The 20,992-nt window shown below is 35.4% G+C and overlaps 1 protein-coding gene across 1 annotated transcript in view; it reads right to left on the reverse strand.

The window, feature by feature from the left end:
• Positions 1-20,992, reverse strand: part of NFXL1 (nuclear transcription factor, X-box binding like 1) — a 50,656-nt gene that overhangs the window by 15,884 nt on the left and 13,780 nt on the right. The window contains exons 12-18 of the mRNA XM_072862350.1: positions 19,939-20,059; positions 19,128-19,284; positions 18,288-18,379; positions 14,753-14,774; positions 8,305-8,445; positions 5,626-5,792; positions 4,781-4,850 (exon numbers count right to left, since the gene is read on the reverse strand). Of these exons, the coding sequence (XP_072718451.1) occupies positions 4,781-4,850; positions 5,626-5,792; positions 8,305-8,445; positions 14,753-14,774; positions 18,288-18,379; positions 19,128-19,284; positions 19,939-20,059 (770 nt within the window). The remainder of the gene's footprint in view (positions 1-4,780; positions 4,851-5,625; positions 5,793-8,304; positions 8,446-14,752; positions 14,775-18,287; positions 18,380-19,127; positions 19,285-19,938; positions 20,060-20,992) is intronic.

A 20,992-nucleotide genomic window follows, 5' to 3' on the forward strand; every position in this document is an offset into this window, starting at 1 on the left:
TAGAACTATTACTTCTAGCTTACTCTTCCATACTAATTAGGCACATTTCCATTAATAGTGTCAAAGCCCAAACAAACAGTCTTATAAGTGACATGTCAGAGCGACGAATTCAAGACAGTAGCCCTCACACCTCAACCCCCAAGTGCTACTGCAATAAAATCTTACATTAAACACCATTAAAGCAAAATTTGCATAGCACAGAAATGTGTTTAATCCAATACTGAAACCCAAATTTACACATTTCGTTCTCTGCACAGAGCTACACAGTTCACATCCACAGGGATGCAGGACAAGAATGAAGCTGGCAGTGTAACTTTCTTTTTACTCCCTCCAATGCAAAACAAACATTAAGAAAAAAAATCAAGAGGAGCAGTGAAATGAGCAGCAAAACCACATTTCACCATGATCTCAGAAAACAAAAGCAACCCTACTGCTGCTTCCGCTGGATAAATAATGTAGTGGGGAAGGATTTTTTTTCTTGTTTTTAAGTGTCCATGCTGAGCTACCTGGAGCTAAAATAGAAAGAGCATGCCCCTTTAGATCATTTTCACCATACAAGTTCTCTTGTCAATAGCTCGGGGACTAAAGGCCAAAATGAACAGGCTTTATGTTTGACATGGCAAGGCCTTTAAAAGAAAGAGATTTAACCCACAGCTCTGAAAACAAAACAAAACAAATCCTACAAGTATTTTCCCCTCAGGCTATGCATTTAAATCTTAACATTATGTCTGATGATGATAAAACCCATCAGCATTTATGGAGGCTTAACTGATCTGCACCAGAAGGTAATAAACACAACCTGTTAATACACACCTGATAATAAAGGAAATAACCTGTTAATAAAGAAAACAGCACTTTTGAGCAGCAATCCCAAAAGCTAAGTACAAAAGATAAGTTTATCACTTCCAAACAAAGGGGCAGACTCAAAGGGTGGCTCTGCTTCCAGAAATCTTACAAAAACCTCCACTGCTTAAGCCAGACATTGAGGAAAATCTTCTCATTACAGAACAAAGCTGTGCATTTGCCTTTTAAAATTACATTTTTGCAACCCATGTACATTTTCAAGGTCTGTTTACAGAATTTAATTAAGCATTCTGGAAATAAAATTTATTTCATTTATTTAAAAAAAAAGATACACACAGTCTTAAAATTTATGACATTGTCTCTACTGCACTATCATGTTAAAATAAATTTATCACAATGGGGTCCCATATTTCACATCAAGACAGTAGCAGAGTGCACAGTAAAAGTACAAAGTACGGTTATTTTGTCAAAAAATACTAATTACACAAAACAAAGTGTTAAATACAGATCCACAAGTACTGATATGAATACATAAACGATGAAAACTGATGGATTGTTAAAACTTCTATGTAAGAATTGTCCCAAAACATCTGCAAACATGTTCATAAGAATTCAATCACCCCTGATTAAAAAAAAGTTAAATTTCCTTCAACAGGATTTGTTATTGCTACCAAACAAGAGAAATAACTTAATTAAAGCTTCTCATCTAACAGCTGTGGCAGTATCAAAGACTTTGCTTCTCCCTAAAGCAGAAAGGAAATGTGAGCTTTACTGTATAATACTGGAAGTCGTTTTTATAGTTTTATACTCCCATTGCCAAAACAAAAACATGAAACCTTTCAAGACTTTCAAGTTCCTGTTGTATTTTTTCAAGGCACCAGACAAAATAATTGATTTTCATAATCCCCAGATGTACCATGTTAACTTTAATTCAAATACAGTACTATACTGTCTACCACAATTTCCATTAACCAAAAAGAAAAACATCTCAAAACTAGGACTTCAGTAAAATACTGTATTCTGTTCAACCTAAGTTGCACTATGCTAAGCTTGGTGGACTTACAGTGCACACTGATTTTTAGCAAACAGCAACATCACTGAGCTCTGGTAATGATCCAAGGTCAGCTCCTGATATTGAATAAGAAAATTCTCATAAAACACTAATTTGAAATTTACTTGAGGCTGTCAGGACTACACACAAAACATTTCCAATTTAGTTTTGAGCAGACATATTTGATTTGTAAATTTTAAATGTTCTAAATTCAGTAGCTATATCCATCTTATCTTTTGGCCAAGTTGTTTGTAAGTTCTTGTCATGAGGTCCCCTCAATGGGCTTGATCTATATTTGCTGGGGAAGGGTGGTGATGGTGGTAGTGGCAGGGTGATGTCTGTTAAGGCTGCTCCTTCAAATTGTGTTTATCAATGATTCCTTTAAAAAAGAACTATCAGTACAATTTGTATTATGATACAGCTAGCTAATTTTCGCAAAGTTGCAGACAAATATTGTGTACTTATAAAACAGACAAACTATCCCTAGCACCGTTCAATATTCAGAGAAACAGGAACAAATTTTTTAGACAAAAAAATGGCAAAAAACCCATACAGTACATATGAAGTTACCAAAATAGGAACTGAGGAAAGTAGGATGAGCTGTAACACAAAGATATGAACTACCTGAAGCAGGACTGTACTAATACTTTCATGTATCATGAAAGCCAGTAAGAGCTAGAGCTAGAATCACAGGAAGGAAAGAGCATCATCAGTTACACTAAAAAGATTCTCTGGATAGCAGAAGCTGCATAAAACCTTATTTTTCAAGGCATCTATAGGAATGAGAATTTTAGAGTTAAATAAAAGCTTTATAAAACTAAAGTGGACTCTGTTGTCCTAAGCTTTCTTTCACATCCCACTGAATTAAGCAAAAAAGACATTCTCTGTGGAACAGGGCAATTCTTAACTGCAAGCTAGAATTCAGGACCACTGCTAGATGGAGTTTAAATCCCAGACTGAGTCTTGGGAATATGTCCAGAAAAATCACAACAGGTACATTAATCAAAGTCAAAGATGAGATATGGAAAAAACCAAAAAAATCTTTGAAGAGAAGCTAAAGTACAGGAACACATAGTTCATGTTAAGAGATTATAAGCACTCTTGAAAATAAAGAGGAGGAAGTCTTGGAGCAAATAAACCCAAAGTAACAGAGAGGGAAATGAAAGGACAAAATTAAGAGGTAAATGGACAATGAAATAATATCCAAAAGCATTCCCTCGCCAGGAAGAGAGCTTTCAGACATCCAGATGAGAAAAGTGTGACAGGGATATTCATTTACAGAAAAAAGACATCAGAAAGGCATCTACAAGGGCAAAAAGCAGAAGATATAAGTAGGCACACAGCACAGCATTCCTGTTGGGGTTAACACAATCTTGTCTGAAAAACAGAGGAGCAGAGACTGTTGGAAAACAAGCAGGAATCCTGTGAATTTTTGCATTTACTCAGAAACAAAAAAAAGTTCTCTAATAAAGGCAAGGATTCAAATTTGATGCTTCTGACACCGGAAAATAATGAAACAAAAGCGAAGTTTTGAACCTACGTTTATTAGGTTGAGGCAGAATTCAGAACTACAAGAGAATGAGGTAAGAAGACTTAAATGTCAGACTAGAGGACATCATAGGTAAACCAGCATAAGGGAAATGAGTGGAATCAGGGAAGGAGAATGAGTTGAATCAAATTATTTATGAGTGCCAGATAAATATTGCATGAGACAAAGAGACTCAGCTACACAGTAAAAGGCCAAACCAGAACAACAAAATAATAAGTGACTATGGGATAAAATATTTTCTGTAGTACAAGGATTTTTATTGCAGGGAAGGAGAATTTCTTAGAAATTCTGGAGAGTTTAGCAGTGGAAACACTTCCCAAAATATTCCTGACTATTCCTGTTTTTCCACTTCATAAATTTTCTAACCCTACAGTGGGGAATGGAGTGAAGAAAGGGCTGTCACTCTCACCACAACTAATGAAAACTAAAGAACAAAGATACAATAATAGTATATAATAAAAGTAATGCATGGATTTCTGAAAGCACACAAGCAGCACATAACAACAGTACTAGGAGGGACAAGGAAGAAGTCATTTGGCCCATCACTCATGTCTTACTGCAGTACTATCCACAACTGGACAAATCCTGATACATGTCTAAGCTATTACTGATGAAAATTTGGTAGCTTCTCCAACCAGTTCTTCCCCTGCTCCACAAGCTTTACTACTCAAAAGCAGTATTTAACATGAATCTTCCTTACTGATGCCTATATACACTGGTTCATAGTCTAAGCATCATGCAATAAGGATATTATTCTTCTCTTCTTTACAGCAACCCTTTAGATATACCCAGATACAGTAGAAAGATTAACTGGCTTGTCTTCTATTTCACATTACCTAACATATATTTCACTAACGCAGCAGGGCATTAACAACTCATCGCACTTGTTAAGTATAAAATCCTCCGACACCCCACCACCCCCCCCCCCCCCCCGGAATTGTTGCACAGACAGGGATTACTAGACCTGCACTTAGACAAGAACAATTGCAAGCACAATTATCTGTATGTTTCCTAATCAAACAGCATCCCAGTATTTTGGAGATATAAATTCAAGACCAGTTTTTAACCACGTTAGAGGGCATACTCTTCCACATTCAACCTCATCTGCATGCTTAAACATTAAGCTATTAATGCCTTGGACACAAATCTCTGATCCTTCAATATAAACTTCCAATTTGACAGCAAAACATTAATAACTGTCCTTTGAGTACAGCTCACTAACCACCTTCGTATCTATCATTTAGCATATTAATTTAGACTAAGCTTCTCTAGTTTGCTTGGCCTATGGAACTGTATCAAAAACCTTACAAAAAAGTAAAATCCACAAAATTCCACACATCCATCAAATCAAGTATTTCTTTGTTAATATGGCTTACCTCTTTTGGACACTGATTTTTGCAGGAAATAAGAAGCTCCTTTTCTTTTAAATCAGCACATGTTAGTTTTCTGTAAAAGAAAGATGTATTTGTGATAAATTCCAAATTAAAAACAACAGAAGTCAATACAATTAGGGGTATATTTTAAGTATATCTCATTGTAAAGAAAAGTGGTCTCATTTGTCCACATCCTGTGGGACTAATATAAACTACACTATTTTACAGACAAAAACACATACATTTAGAGGATTTGAGGTACTTTAAAGAAAATGCACACGAAAGAACATACATGCATGGGATTAATGTTTTCAGAGCAATACACAGAAGATAATGCTTAAATCCACAAGTCTCATCTTATATTTAGTAAAGCCTAGCTTACCTTCTATTCACACACACACAAACAATTAAAAAGGAGTACAAAATGATTACTAGAAGTTTTCCAATTAAAACAGCTAGAGTTTTGAAGGATACTAGTTATAAAGACTTTTTACGCTAACTACATTAATTCTAATTCTTGTTATAAAATTCTTCTTTACATACTGCAAAAAACCCACATATAGAGCAAACATTATGTAGATTACTATATATTTGCATAATTCAAAAGATTACTGTATTATAAAAACATTGTAAAAACCAGTTCTGCTCACGAGACTCCATGCATTTATAATAATTTCAGCAGTAATACCAAATAAAACACTGGCAAAAAAACCCATTATATTACAAATTATAACCTTCAAGGGAAATTTTATAACTTGCCATAAGAGTAGCTCCCATCTCCAGACATTTCAAATGGTTTCCAGCTAGTAGCATTCAAATGAAAAGTTGGGTTCAGTTCTGACACTTACAAGCATTCAATATACAGTATTGATAGTTTGCAGTGACACTTTATTTTAAGCATCTGGAGACACGATGGGCAATCCCCAGGATGACAGGGCAAAACGCATCGGTGAGGACAGCCAGATGGCCGGGGCTTGGTACACTCCTCTTCACACTGCGAACATTCTAGACCTGCCTAACAAAATAAAAACAAAGTACTAAAGAAAGTGCCAAATGTGTTTGTTAGATGTCATTAACAAGCTTTTACATAGAAGAAAGAGTTGGGGTGTTTTTGCTAAGGGAATCCAGCTATTCAGTAATATATCCCTCAAGCAAAAATAATTATTAAAATATGCTTTTAAAAGAAAAGCAGAAATGCCAGTGTTGGTCAGTCAAAGAGACAGAGTTCTATTTTGCTTCCGGGGCATAAAAGGACCTCTTAATATTACTGCTTTGGAAAATTGCCATTAAGACTGTTAATTTTCTATGGAAAACTGTTAGAAAAAGAAGTAATTTCATATTCAGAACTAACTTTTCCCACCCACCATGTTATTGTAACACTTTAGTCATGACATATTGCTCTGTAATACAGAGGTGGGGAGTTTTGTTTGCTTGATTTTAAGAAGCAAACTTTAAGTCATTCCATTTCCATATGTGTACGATAGTTTGTATAATTTTCCAAAAAGTATTAGCTTAGGTATATGCTGGGAGCTGCTAAGGCATTGCTTCCACTCCATGTACTACACAAAGTCTACAAGAGCTGTGGTGTCGTTCTCATTCCAGGTGATGCAATCAACATCAGCACAACGTGATGAACATCAGCACAGTAAATTAAGCTCCGTTTCTATTCATATTCTTATCTTAATAACTCATCCAGAACCTCAGTCTGCAATCAAATACACACAGATAGATTGACATGATTTATCAACTGAACCTACACAGCACAGTATTTAAGGCCCATCACGTTCAAATGCTCAGTTTCACCGAAGTCAGTCAAAGTAAAGCCAATTTATCTAAGAATTAAGCTACACAATGCTTCCCCAAAAGGACTAATTCCATGCCAACATTTCACTTTATGCTGTTCAAAATAAGGGCATAAGAATTTAAGTTTTTAATACAGTTTCCCCCCATTTTCTTCCAGGCCCCTTTTCTTTGCTTCTACAGTTGAACAATTTTTGCTGAAGTTTAAAGAGGAACCAATCATCGTTTACAATGATCATTTACAAAACCTAACCCCCAAAATTCAAATCTAAGAAGGACAACAGCAACTGAAAGCATTTAGAAAACTGTGATATAAAATTTAACAGTAGGTAAAAGCAAACAGCTGGCCTTTCTGCAATATTTTCTAATGCAACATGCAGGAAAAAAAACTAAATTCCAGACAGAAAAATCACTACTCAGATATATAAGCAAGAAATTTAATCAGCCCTTTTCTGACTACACCTACAATTTAGTCTATCAAAACAAGAGAACAAAAGCTCTAAAGGCCAAAACCAACTTGAGTTTATAAAAATTCAAAGAAAATTGAGCAATAATATTTATCCATACTTCACATGTACATAGACTCTCATTTTCTGAGAATGTATTGTCTCATTCAAAATGGAGCTCGGAATAATGTGACCCATTCACATTTTGATCAGTTTAACTGAAGGAGTAGGCAGACAGCCTCTTATAGGCATAACTGGAGATGCTTAAACAACTGTCACTCTCAGTATTTACTGATGTCACTCTGTTGCTGCAGGTTACTGTTCCACAAGTTGCACTAACAGCTCATACTCCTCAGACAAAAGTTCCACAATCATTAATAGAATAATGCGGTAACTGCAATATATACAGTTATTAGATGACAACACCACTTCTAGGATTGGAATCCACATGGAAATCATCCTATTTAAGTTAAAATACAACAGTAAGTTAAGAGATAACATTTATGTTTTGTACCCAACTGAATGCTTGCTCAAGTCTTCTAAATGCCCAGAGAGACCATGTTGCAACTTTTTCTAAAGTAATGCTTTAAAAACTTAAAAAGCTGTTTTCCTCCAAATCGTGACTCTCTCAAACCACAAGCTATGTGCTTCTGACTGCTCAAAACTAGAACAATTTTCAGCTTTGTACTTACTTTTATTTTTGTTTCATATTATCTTCAGCAACTAACACCTAGAGCGTCTTAATTGCATACATGACAGTTTCTAGTAGACACTGATAAACATGAATATATCACCCAGTACTTTAAGAAGTCTTCACCTATTCTGCAACATTTCCAGTGCTCTCTCGAAAAGCTTTGCTACCCTCCTCAACCCATTTACAGCTCTCCTCAATAAACAGTTTCCCCAGTAGATTGCAAGTGCATTTGTATATAGGGATTATCAGTAGTTCACTTGATCTTGACAGTTACAAAAACTGACTTTAGAAGAGACTTGTCAAGAGCATTAAATAAGGTTTTGATGAAAACAAAGCAATGTGTGTTAACATAAAACAAAAAAGTGTAGCATTTGCAAAATATATAATATTGTCTCAGTTTTATAGTCTAAAGAAGTATAGATTAGCTAAATGTCACAGCTTCAATGGGAACAGAACACATGCAAGTCTCCCAGTGGAATCTGGAATAGATCCTGTGCCTTCCAGCTGCCAGTTCTTTATTTTCCAGTTAAAACGGAAGACAATGTATAAAATACACAAAACCAAAAGCTTAAAGGAAATCAACCTACCTTCTTTCCATCTGCACTACTGTTCAATTTAGTAAGGTGATGACATTCTTTCATACAGGTGTGATTCTGACAATCAAGAAGCCGCCCACAAAATCTTTTACATGAGTATGGATTTGCAGAGTGACATGGCAATGGACTAATCTAAAAGTTAAAAATAAATAAATATATATATAGGTAGTGTATATATACACACAGCGCACATGTGTGCTGTGTGTGATACATATACACACACACACACAGGGGCACAGTATCATTACAGAGAAATTTTAATTCTTGAGTATCTTTGTTAAAAGAAGAAAACCAGTGCAATGTCTATTTGACCTTTTTTTAATAGACTTTAGGTTCCTATCCCAACATAAGCACACACGTTTGTTTTATAGTGATTACACCAGGTAAAAAAACCTGTTTTATTAATGAAACAAGCTAACTTTCGCAACATAATTTCCTTTTTTTTTTTTTTTAACAGACTATTACATTCTCAAAATCTTTTAGTGTGATTTATTCCTTCTTTCCAAATTACACTCGTGCCTTCCATTAGAGGTTCCTAAACTGCTTTACAGTTATTGCAGAAGACAGTTACAGTTCACTTTCACAGGGCTAACTGTGTTATGGTCATCATAAGCCCAAAACATTTTACAATTCTACAAACAGAAAACAACCTGCAAGCCAGAAATTCTAAAAACCAAATACTGACTATACCAAATATAGCTCCCAGGGGTGGGAAGGGAGAGAAGAAATGGCTCTATGACAGGACTAGGATTTTAATGTCTTACAATATATTTGTACTTTCTAATTTGAGGTTAATACTCCAGTTAACAAAGCTTTGTAGTATTATTCAGAACATCTATTTAGAAGCCTTTAATCTTCATTGGTACTGAAATGGAGCGTAAACTCCTAACTTGGTTAACTAGGTTACTTTCCTAAAGTTGAATAGCACAAGTCCCTCCATATCACAAGTATTAGAAGAAACTCACTGTTCCCATTTTCCAACTATTACATAATATTCACATGGAAAAAATTAGTTTCTATGATGCTGTCAAAACAATTGATTTTTTTTCTTAATATCATGATCATTTCACAGAGAAAAACAGAAACTATTTGTGATGTTATTACACAATAGGCTAATGTGACATAACTCACTTTGACTAGACTAAGGGTGTGATTTTGTGTTACGGCTTAAGTTGACTGAAGAGCTTTGCACTGTACCCCTTCCTTTTCTCTCTTCCAACTCTACAGTCCTAATTGCACACTCGTACCACTTACTTTGAACAAGTCCTACCACACTCTGTCTTTAGAGCAAGACAATTCAACTAATCAAAATGGAAGAAAAGGAATTAATAGGAAAAAAGTTCCCTGTCTTTTGCTACGTTTGCAAGTTGATTGGCCATACAACCAGGTGAGCACTGGAACTGAAACAAGGGAAGAGAGGATGGTCCCCCACAGGGCTGAGCAAGGGACATTCTCCCTTCAGCACTGTTCATGTTGATTTCCCTCAATCCTAAAGCAAAAATACACAAAGTAGGATTTGAATCCACTTGCTTATAGAAAAGTTTTCTGGGCTTCACCCAAAAAAAGACTGTACTCCACATCAAGTCATTGCAAAATGCAATTCATTCACAAGACTTCTGAACTCCCCCCTCCTCATCCTGACCCACAGAGACTCTGTGAACAGGAGGAGTCTGCATGGCAGGCTGAACATCAAGCATGGAATACACAGGAGAAAACCTCGAGGCTATTATACCCAACTACTCTCCCATCCCTGTGCCAGAGCTGAAGCTCGTTACGCTGGCTAAAGCACTAACGCAACCATAGCAAGTAGTCTGAATGCTTGGTTCATACTCCCCGCTGCAAACATCCTACAACTCAGTCTCTGATGGCTTATGTTTCTGTCAACCAAAGGAGCAAAAGCCAGCAACAGGCCTAATAAAAAGAGGGTCTGAAGCAGAGAATAGTACTATACCCAGTGAACACACACCAATTACCAAAGCTTTTATTGTTCCTAATATTCTGTCCCTTCTCATCCTCCTCCTTACTCAGAGTCACAGCTTCCTTTCGGTAGCAACATAAGTAGTCAAAGGATGCTGGAAGGTAAAAGAACGAATGAAAAGGTGCACTAAACGTTAAGATCTGCCACTGCCCACTCCTTTACCTTTCCTTGCTCCCCCATTGCCACTCAATTTTTCATGACTACTGGTTCTGCTGTGGCTCAGACAGTTACAGCAGATCAGGGCAGTAATAGCAGATTAGCTCTATGGCTGCACAGTTCAATATGCTGATGAGCCTTCTTTTACAAAGAGTTAGTCTTCCAGCAGATACGGACACAGCCACTATCTCCTGTTAAAGAGAATTAGCAGAAGCACATAGGCAGAAGTGGAGTACCCCTTCTGGTAGCATCCCTCAAGTACACCAGATGAAATGCAATGTTGAATGAAGCCAGGGGCAGGGAAGCACACAAATCAGTAGACAACAGTAGCAGCTTTCAGACAGCCAACTGCAGAGAACATCCCAGCCCTCTGGCTGCATCCAGCATAGCTTCAGCTTGCCCCACTCATTGACTTTCCTAAGTCTTGAGTCCAATAAAAGATAAGAGAGTCTTCTGGAATCAGTTGACATTGTAGCCAAACCCAAAAGAATTTCAACTAATTCAAACCTACAAACCAAATTTTGTTTCCATTTCTTGACAAGTCAATCTGTTGTGGATATTAGTAATAAATCGAAAGGACAAAGTAGAGAAAAGTTTTACTTTCTATAGCTGGAATGCATTTCTGAAATGACTAAATGGAGGTCACTACTCTTGCTACAAAGACGAATATCAAAGCCGCCACAAACTCCAGGAGGCTGATGAGCTGAAGAATAAAGAACGCAGATGAAAACCAGAAGTGTTCATGAAAGCTGAATGGAAAAAGAAAGAAAATAAGGAGGCATCATTTTCAGACCACAGGTCTTCCACAGGATAAGAAAAGGAAGGCAAGGAAAAAAGGAGAAGAAAACTTTCAGAGGCTTTCCAGCACACCTCCCAAACACATAAAAGCAACTAACAGATACATCACTTGGAATATGAAAATAAAAATCAAGTACAATAGGGCAGGGAAATTTTGGAAACATTCATAAGGTATTTAGCCATAAAGATGACTCTCATCAAGTTTGACATAAAATTTTACCTAGAGGCAGAGTAATGGTCTTCCTCCTATAAATGAACCACAACTAAAAAAACCCAAACCTTCGAATAATAAAATAAAGCATTAAATTCCTAAAAAAACCACAAACAAACAAAAAAACCCCAACAAAACTAACCAACAAAAAAAAAACAATAAGAAGAAAGATAGTTCTATCTGCCCAAGAACAGCAAGACTGATATTACAGGATATTCAAAATACTCATCACAGAAACAAAACCAGAATGTTTCGCTTCCCCTAGAACATTTAATGAAATGAAGCAACTACAAGAGAATTAAATACAGCAGATAAATTAATACCATATCCAGTTAAGATTTCCTTGTTTGTCCTCATTTACCTTGTATGGGCTTTAATTAATGTTTTCCTATAAAAACAGACTTTGAATATAAACATTAGCTCTTATAATTTGATTTTAAAAGAGCACATGTTTGCTACTGCTATGAAATGCCAATGCTTATAGCAGTTCAAAGAAAAAGTAAAACATCAAGTTTTAATTTTAGGATGGCAGCAACTGTTGATGATAGGTGATTTTTCTGACCTACAGCCTGGAACAAAATTGAGAGCTACTTTTAAGCACCTACAAATTGAAGAACAAAGAGTTATTAATTTTTCTAAATATACATAAAAACATCCAAAACTTACACAGTAAAATTATTTCAAAGGCAGCTGCACACTGTAGCTAAAAGAAATCTTATTTTAGGTTAAACTTCATGTAGAATCATACTTCCACTGAATACAGATTTTATACAATTACATCATCTGAAAAGTAGTTTTAAGCCTGTTGTTTCAAGTGATAAATTGCTTGTTCTAAATACCGCAAGACATGTATGAGCTCGAACTAAATCAATCCCTTAAAAATACTTTTAAACTAAATGCCAAAGTGAAATTAAAAAAACACAAACAAACAACAAAAAACCACCCAACAAAACAACCAACTCCAATACCTACACAAATTAAAGTTACTGTCCAAGTAAAAATGTAAAGAGAGTAGATTTGCTTATTATACAACTCCTAAACTGTTTGCTTTCATTCTTTCTTCTACTCATTGTCTGCAGGCATCCCGGTAAAATACAAGAGGTCTGTATAACTCATTTCATTCAAGTTTGTTTCTTTAATATCTCCTGCATTATAGGAGGTATAACAACAGCCCAACATAAGTAGTAACAGAGTACAGCAATGAGCCCCTCTCCACAGCAAAACTTTGCTTGAGAAAACTGCTACTTTCATCACCTGTTAAAAGTTCATATTTCCCAGTGCAAATCCCCTCAGGGGCTGGAAACTACTATAGTAGGGAAGCATTCATAAATACATACAATTGTTTTCTCTTGTTAACAAAAGTAAATTAGTTTGAGGTTAGATTACTTGTTAAGAGCCAATGTGGCTGTAAAACACTGAACAGACATTACATGGTGGTTTTTTTTCTTTTTAGAGATCTCAGAACAACATAAAAATGTACAATGCACATAAAATACACTGTAAACATCCCCTCACACACACACATTAACAAATCTTTCTTGTCCTTGACTACTATCAAAATCTCAAAGATTAGGACACTTCATTCCACTCCAGAAACTGCTGAACTTCAGCAGGAAGGAAGCACTGCGCTCTGCTGGCTGAAAGAAGGAACGTTTACTCTAGAATATCATATAGCATCAATAAATCTAAATAATTAAAGTTAGGTATAGACTCCCTGGGATTTTTCCTCATTTTCTATACTAACCCATAAAGAGAACATGACCCAAAGCCATTGACTGATTCTGCTACAACTAGTATGCAACAGAGAAGGGATTTTTTAAAATTATTCTGAAATAAGTAGTTATAAATATGTAGTAATTGGAAGCATTTTCTCTAATAAGAAGAGCCATACTGCCCTCTGTTATGGGAAGGGACATAAACTTCACAACCATGTACATCTGAACAGTACCCAAAACCAGTAACATTGTCTAGAGCAAGTTATACATTGAGTCAACTAACCACAGCTTATATTTTGTTTGTACATAAATTCATGAAAGTTAGGGTGAAATTCCGTACGTCCTATCACAAAACATGTCATTGACTCGATAAAACATTGGCTGATACACCTGCAAGTTTTACTGTGGAAAGCAAAAGCAAAACCCAGCTGTTTCAACAACAAACAAATAGGCACAGTTGTTCTTTTCATCCATTTTCACAGCACATTTTTCTTTAGCAACCGACAAGCTGCAAAGTAGCTCCATGGAAGCTGTATTCACAGCTTGGTTGGGTTAACAGATGTGATGCACAAACAGACTGAGGATATATAAACTTTGTTAACAACATTTGTAGATGTTGCCACCACATAATCAAGCCACCATCACAACACATACCAAAAGATTATTAAAGAAGGTCAAAGAAAAAAAAAGGGGGGGGTGGTGTGTCTTTAAATATGTTTAAGTGTTCACAGTTTTCTAGAATTTTTTTCTAGTTTAAAATGAAACTAGGTTTGTTATAGTATTGTTAGCTGCACTTCAATAGTGAATTTATGCCAAACTTACTAGTAGAGATATTCCCAGACAAAGCTATAATAGCAATAATTTTTTTTAAAGATTAGTTTAGCAATCATCTTTTAAAAAAAAAAAAAAATCGAGAAAAATTAGTTGATCTTAAATTTCATGACTTTTAGAAATTACTATGAGTAATGATACTAGTTTTTTAGCTTCAAGCATCAATTAGATTTTCTTCTCATGTAAGCCAAAATAGACAATGACTTCATCCAAAACTGGAGAAGGCTGCACACCGAAAAGCTAATAAGTAACACTAAAGAAGTTTCCACTATATTGTCTGATTTCATCCATGCATGCTTAGATCCAAGTCACATGAGGATTTTCTCTGTATGACACTATGTTCCTTATCCTTTTAAAATAAACACAGCAGTTTCTAGAAGAACTGAGGAAAGCATGTGACAGGGAGAGAATAACAACTATAGAATGAGGAAAAAAACCCAGAAGTATATAATGAAAAAAGACCCCACAAAAAATTTACACTATTTAAACAACTGCGAGAGTACACAAATAGCTTCATAAATCATGAGTTTAAATTTCTGTCCAAGAATTCTAAAAAGCCAAATAGTTATATATTCTTCCAAAAAGGAACTGAAATACCTTCTGATATGTAAGCACTTGTGATAAGGTACTTCACTGATTTTAAAATATAAAAAAGCCATATAGTATTTCTCTTTAATACTTTTTTTTTGCAGACCGACAAAGTGAGATATACTTAATATTCCACTTAAAAAAGCAGTTTCGATGACTCACCTCATGCTGCCCAAGACACTCCCTGTTAAAGAGAGAAAAATCAGAGATTTAGAAAACGTGTATTTCTTTAATAAGGGACTTAAAACAGTGACAGTGCTTTTCACACAAAAATAATGCAATCTATTTTTAAAAAGTGCAAACTAAGAGAAACTCATCTACCTATGCAGATCAATGCCTTCTCTTTTTCAACAGTTGTTTGGATTGCTGTATTTTATGACGGCAATCCCAAAAATCTGTGTTTCATGTGCAGACTAATTACAGTCGTATATGAAATTAATAGTTTTTATTTTAGAAAATTTATTTGGAAAATTACCTGAATTGCTTCCAAATATCTTCTCCTTTGGCTCTGCTAATATATCACTTCATATTTTTTAGTTATTTAAGAGAACTATCTAGTCTGCTCTTATGTTTACAATTCTATCCCTTTTAGAATCGTCTACCATCCCTAGGAAAGAAAAACTGCACACCAATCAGAATTGTGAATGTATTAAATGGCAATTCATTCAAACACTGATCTCCTAAAAATTAAATAAATCTTTTGCTCAATTTATTTTGAAAAGTATTTTTTTCTTTTTACCTCTGATTTCATATGTCATCTCCTTCCCAAGTATTATTTTGATTTCTCTACTGAAACCTTATAAGGCAGAGTAATGAAAACATCATTAGTATTCAAGCTAAAATACCTGTAAATCAGTTCCTAAAAATGTATAGAAGAGTATTAAAAAAAAAAAGGATCCCTGATAACTTCTCTAACACAAAGCAACTACCAATAGCTACGCATGGTCTTTAGGACAGCAGGATATTAACAAGAGCAATCAGTCTTTCAGCTAGTATAATAATAAGCAGATGTAGCACAGAAGCCTGTTCTTCACTCTATACAGCTGTTTTCTTATATCCAAGATAATCTTCCTAAAACCAGTTAATTTGGCTTCTAGGACCTCTGCATTCCATTGTAGCATGCTTCTGTTCCACTGCAAGGGGAAACTGCTTAACCAGCCTGATTGCCTTCTGCCATGTAGCTACTAAATCTGTGGATGAGAGGTTCCCCACAGCAATCTTGCATTCAAGTTGAGATGTAATGGTGTCAGATGAACTACTAGATGCATGAAAAGCTCACAGCATCACTGGGCTCAAAGGGCAGTGGCTAGTTGTTTGCATCCTACTTGGACACGAGTTACAGGTGGAATTCCTCAGCCTGGGACCTATCTTGTTTAATTGTTTTTTCCCCAGTAACTTGGAAGAGACAAAAATGCACCAATTTTGCAGACAACACTAAAGGACAGTGCAATCAATACATTCAAGGGCAGGGATGCCATTCAGAAGGATCTAGCCAGATTGGAGGAATAGGCTGAGAGGAAATTAATGAAATCCAGAGACAAAGAAAGTCCTGCATCTGGGACTGACTAAATCCCAGCAACACTGCAGGCTGGGGACTGACGGGTTGGGGATATAATAGTAGCCTTTCAGCATTATGGGGAAGTTATCAAGAAGATGAAGCTAGGCTCCTTACTGAGGTTGACAGCAGGGAGGCAAGAGACAACAATCATTCTCTTAAACAAGGAAGGTTCTGACTGGATACACAGTGGAAGAAAAAAAATTTTTTAAAAAAAAAACAAAAAACCAACAGTATAAGCAAGCACTGAAAAAGGTTGTCCAGAGAGGCTGCAGAATCAATGTACGTGGGGGTTTTCAAGGTCCCGCTGGACAAAGCTGGAGCAAATTGGTCTGAATTCAGTGTTGATCTGCTTTTAGCAGGAGGCTGGACTAGATAACCTTCCAGCCTCAATGGTTCTGTGAAATTAATAGAGCAAGTAATTTTCCAGAAACTCCCTTTTAACTATTTACAGAAACAGATACCAAATACATTCCATTCCAAATCTCTGACTGCTCATGTTCAAAGACATGAAATTATTAGAAAAAACATCAAAAAGTATTGCAAAACCTCAGTGGTGAAGGATGGAATCCCCACTAACATCCATTCATACAGAACAGGATTATTTAAACTATTCTCCATTATCATATTTGTTCAAATGCCACTGTTCTAGCAATGATTCTAAAAGCCCTGCTAATGATCTAAGAAGGTGTCAGATATTTTGCTTTGTAGCAACACATTATGTCTATAGTTTTGTTTACCATTTTGTTAATTCAGGAAACTTGTCTCATATCACTTTCATTCCAAAAAAAAAAAAAAAAGAAAAAAGAACATTACAGTTGCAAAGATCGATCAAGAAGAGTTAGGATATTCCAGAGTTAATGTGATCTAATGCTTACAGAACCTTAATTTGCCCCAAGCACTATGAAATGTAATGATGCTTCCTCTAGTTAGAAAATTAAGTACAACTTTTCCAGTATGGTTTCCTTCTCACTTGGCAGACTAACCTCCCCTGGGGAGGAGTCTTCAGACTAAAGGATGTGATTTTGAGGTTGGAATTCAGATGAACTAGGAGATGTGCCCTACATAATGCATGATGTTACACAATGACCTCTGCTGAATACCTACATGAGACAGTTTCTACAGGCATCTACCCAAACACTGAAACCAGACTGTTTATAACTACACATTTTTCACCTTTTGGGAGTCTGGTTTTGAATTTTGAGCCCAAGTATCAGAAGTGCCAAGCGCTCACAGTTTTGAACAAAAGTACAACCTATCATAGTACAATCCTTGAGAAATGAAGTTCTAAACATATCTACATAGGCAGTTAAACAGATATTTTTGATCATCTTCCTCTGTCTACTTGTCACTTCATAAGATGAAGACATAATATTCCTTCATTAAGTAGGGATGTTTAAAAAACTAATAGGCACTAATGCCTGTGAAGTATGCAGGGTTTAAAATAGCAGGAGACTACAACACAAAAACAGACTAAAAAACCCAGTATTTCCTTTTTCAGATAAATGTTGAAGTCTGAGTCCTTATTCCACAATGTAAACAGAAGTTCTATCAAATTGGAAAAGAATGGTGAAAAAAGTCATCATCATGTCTTCCCTTATATCCTCAGCATCATCACAGAAAGAGTTGATTCGGCTCTACCCAAGGAGCAGAACCTTCTGGTGAAAAATAGAAAGGAGACAAGCAAATGGAATAAAGGGCATCCACCTGCCATTCATTAGTATATAATAACTGAACAACTGAGAAACAAAATAGCAAATCATTACACAGAAAATTACGATCACATAAACCAAACAAGATAGAAACTATATGGAAAAAGTTGTATGTTACTGAAGACTATCAAATTACAATGGCTGTCTTTGCAATTTTCATATTTTAAGGTGGCTTTGTGCACAACGTGTTAGAAACAACCAATCTTCACTAACACTATCAGTCCTTTCATACAGTGAGCACACACTACAAAAATATTTATTAAACAACCACCAATGCTCCCAGTTTTATGAGAATGGTGTTCACATAGGCTCGTTGCATCTGAAGAGGAAAATAGGGTTATTTTCATGTCCATCTCTACAACAGTATAAAAAGAAAAATCTCCTTCTGTACCAAAACTTTCTTTTATTTGTTTTCTTTTTTAATACTTACACTGGTACAGGAACCTCACAGGGAGGGCATGGTAATGCAGTTTGAATAAAAGCTGGCTCAGATGGCTGTTCCCAAGGACCTGCAGACTGATGCTGAGAGCAAAAGATAGCACTGGTTGAATACAAAACACAGTGGGAACTATCTGCTTGACCATAAACAAACATATAATCTAAAGAGATCCCGGTTCTAACAAATCCACTTTCTAGTAACTAACTTTTTACTAATGGAAATCTCAACACCCCCTACACGCAAAAAATTACAATTTCATCCTTAGCATGGTTAGGGATAGGAAAATGAAGGCCTGTGGCCCTACTGCTAAAAATCAAGCACAAAGCCAAACAAAAAAACAGCAAAACAATTCTAAGCATTTAATAAAGGTAAAAATATAAAAATATTTCAATTACTAAACAAGTGAAATTATCATAATGCAGTGCATGCGTCATGTTTAAAGATGCCAAACAATTTCTCACTTCTAACTTGTGCAAATTTTGATGGTTTTGTAAATATCAGTTAAAATTTAGTTTTGCTCTTATGTTAAAAGTAATTGCGTACATTTGAAATTAAATGCTGGTAATACAACTCTAACAAAAATCTTATAATTTCTTGAGTAATTATAACTGCTGAAAACAGCACATTCAATTATATGTATTACAAAATTAATTAGATTGCAAGAAAGGAGCTAGAACCACTTAGTTTCTCGGTTAAGCAGTATGCATACCTCTGTGCTTGATTATTTATTTACTCTGAACTCCAAAATCCTCCAACATAAGATTTAGGTCAAACAACTGTTGCTCATTCTTCAGAACACAAACAACACACCATTTTTCACTATTTACTTACTAAGCCAGTTTGCTTCACAAGTGCTTGATCGTGGCAGGAAACAGGGCACAAATGACCACATGCTAATGTTTTCTGGCAGGACTGACGACACGGAGGACACCGACCAAAGTGACAATAGTGTTTCTCCTGGGTAGAGTGGTGACAGGTAGGCGGTCGACTGAAGTAAAATCCAAGAATTAATCAATATGACAGCAAGAAATATAAAGTTACAGTCACTGGACAATTATGCTCAAAATACAAAGAATTGAGACAAATTAGGTTGTTTTGTTTTTTTTTTAAACGAGTTTACTTCTCACCTTTAGCAGTGGTTAATATCACAGTAAAATTATACAGGAGTTCTAAATTAAATGAAAATCAAAGTTGGGTTTGTATATTCAAATAGCTATTTCAATCCTAATTCTACTCTGTGCTAAGTAATCTTGCTACACCCCAGCAGAAAATATTCTCCTTTTTCCTTTTGCTAGTCAAGTTTTCTAGGTAAACTGCCTCATGGAGGTACTTCAAAACGTACCAGAGATGACTTGAAGAAGGGAGTGGGACTACAGAATTAGAAGTGCTCGGTGGGACAGAACCTCCCCCTTGACAGCAGCAAGCTGCTCATGAAACCACAGCATCAAAGAGGTGTCTGATAGGAACGATTATTGCTAATCTCCATCTGTGTAGTCAAGAATACAGAAAACTGAGAAGTAATATCTGTAATCATATTAAAGGAATATTCTTTGCCTTTTAAAGTTATATTTTATTACTTTCTTCAAGGACACCTTAAACTCCACTGAAGAACTAGAAATACACAGACACTTTCTATACTGACCTGCACAGCTGTTTGCATTTGGGAGGTTTGATGGTGCGCTCTCTGCCACAGGGCACTTTAATGACAGTTTTCCCACAATTACATTTCACATCTACAGTCTCCGGACATGGATTACAACTACCTAAAAATAAATATATTAACAATATGATAATCTGAATAAGCTACTGATTATAAAAAATGGTAACTAACATAACTCTGAATATGTACATGGTATAATTGTCCTATTCTGTTTGATCTAAATAATAGATGGCTGTTGATTTTTAATTCCTGCTTAGTTTCAAATCCCTCTTGGGAAAGAGAATTTCACCATTCTTAAAGAATACTAATAATAATCTTGATTATTCTACAGTTGTTAACTGGTATCAAGTTAGAAACAATCCCTCTCGTATTTTAAAAAGAGGTCAGCATTATTAAAGCCTAGTCGTTTGGATCACAAAACACTTAAATATTTGCCATTTATATTTCAGTCTTACATACATATGAAGACATGTCATTTTTCATCTATATTCAAAAGACAGAAAAGAGACATTGAAAAACTGGCACAATAAAGTTTTGCAGATTTTGTATGATATTAAATAAATTTTCATCCTCTATGTATAATTAATGCTTTTTTGAAAAGATCCTCCTTTATAAAGTTACTCATGCTACTAACCTGATACTTTTAAAAAAAAGAGATCTGTAAAATATTTATGTTTTAATTTATAGCTCTCCCACACTATTTCTTCATCAAGTGCCAACTGCTAATATTTTTATTATTGAGTAATTAACAGTAAGAATATGCATCTTCTAAAAAAAGCAAATTTAGATGTGGGATTTTGGCTTACTAATCATGTTGCATTCTGAAACTTTAAAGAAAGCAATGCTTTGAAAGTGTTATCGACAGCACAACTTTTTAAGCAATTCTGACTTGTTAGCAGGATATGAGAAGCAATGCTTCAAGAAGCAGATCTCTCACTGACAAAAGGCTGCTGAAGAAAAAAGGATGGAAGTATAGAGTCTTTATATTGCAAAGTAAATTAAATTATAATATATTATCAGCACAGATAAACAGCTA

This window comes from Ciconia boyciana, chromosome 5 (assembly GCF_034638445.1).
Source record: "Ciconia boyciana chromosome 5, ASM3463844v1, whole genome shotgun sequence".
Classification (NCBI taxonomy): domain Eukaryota; kingdom Metazoa; phylum Chordata; class Aves; order Ciconiiformes; family Ciconiidae; genus Ciconia; species Ciconia boyciana.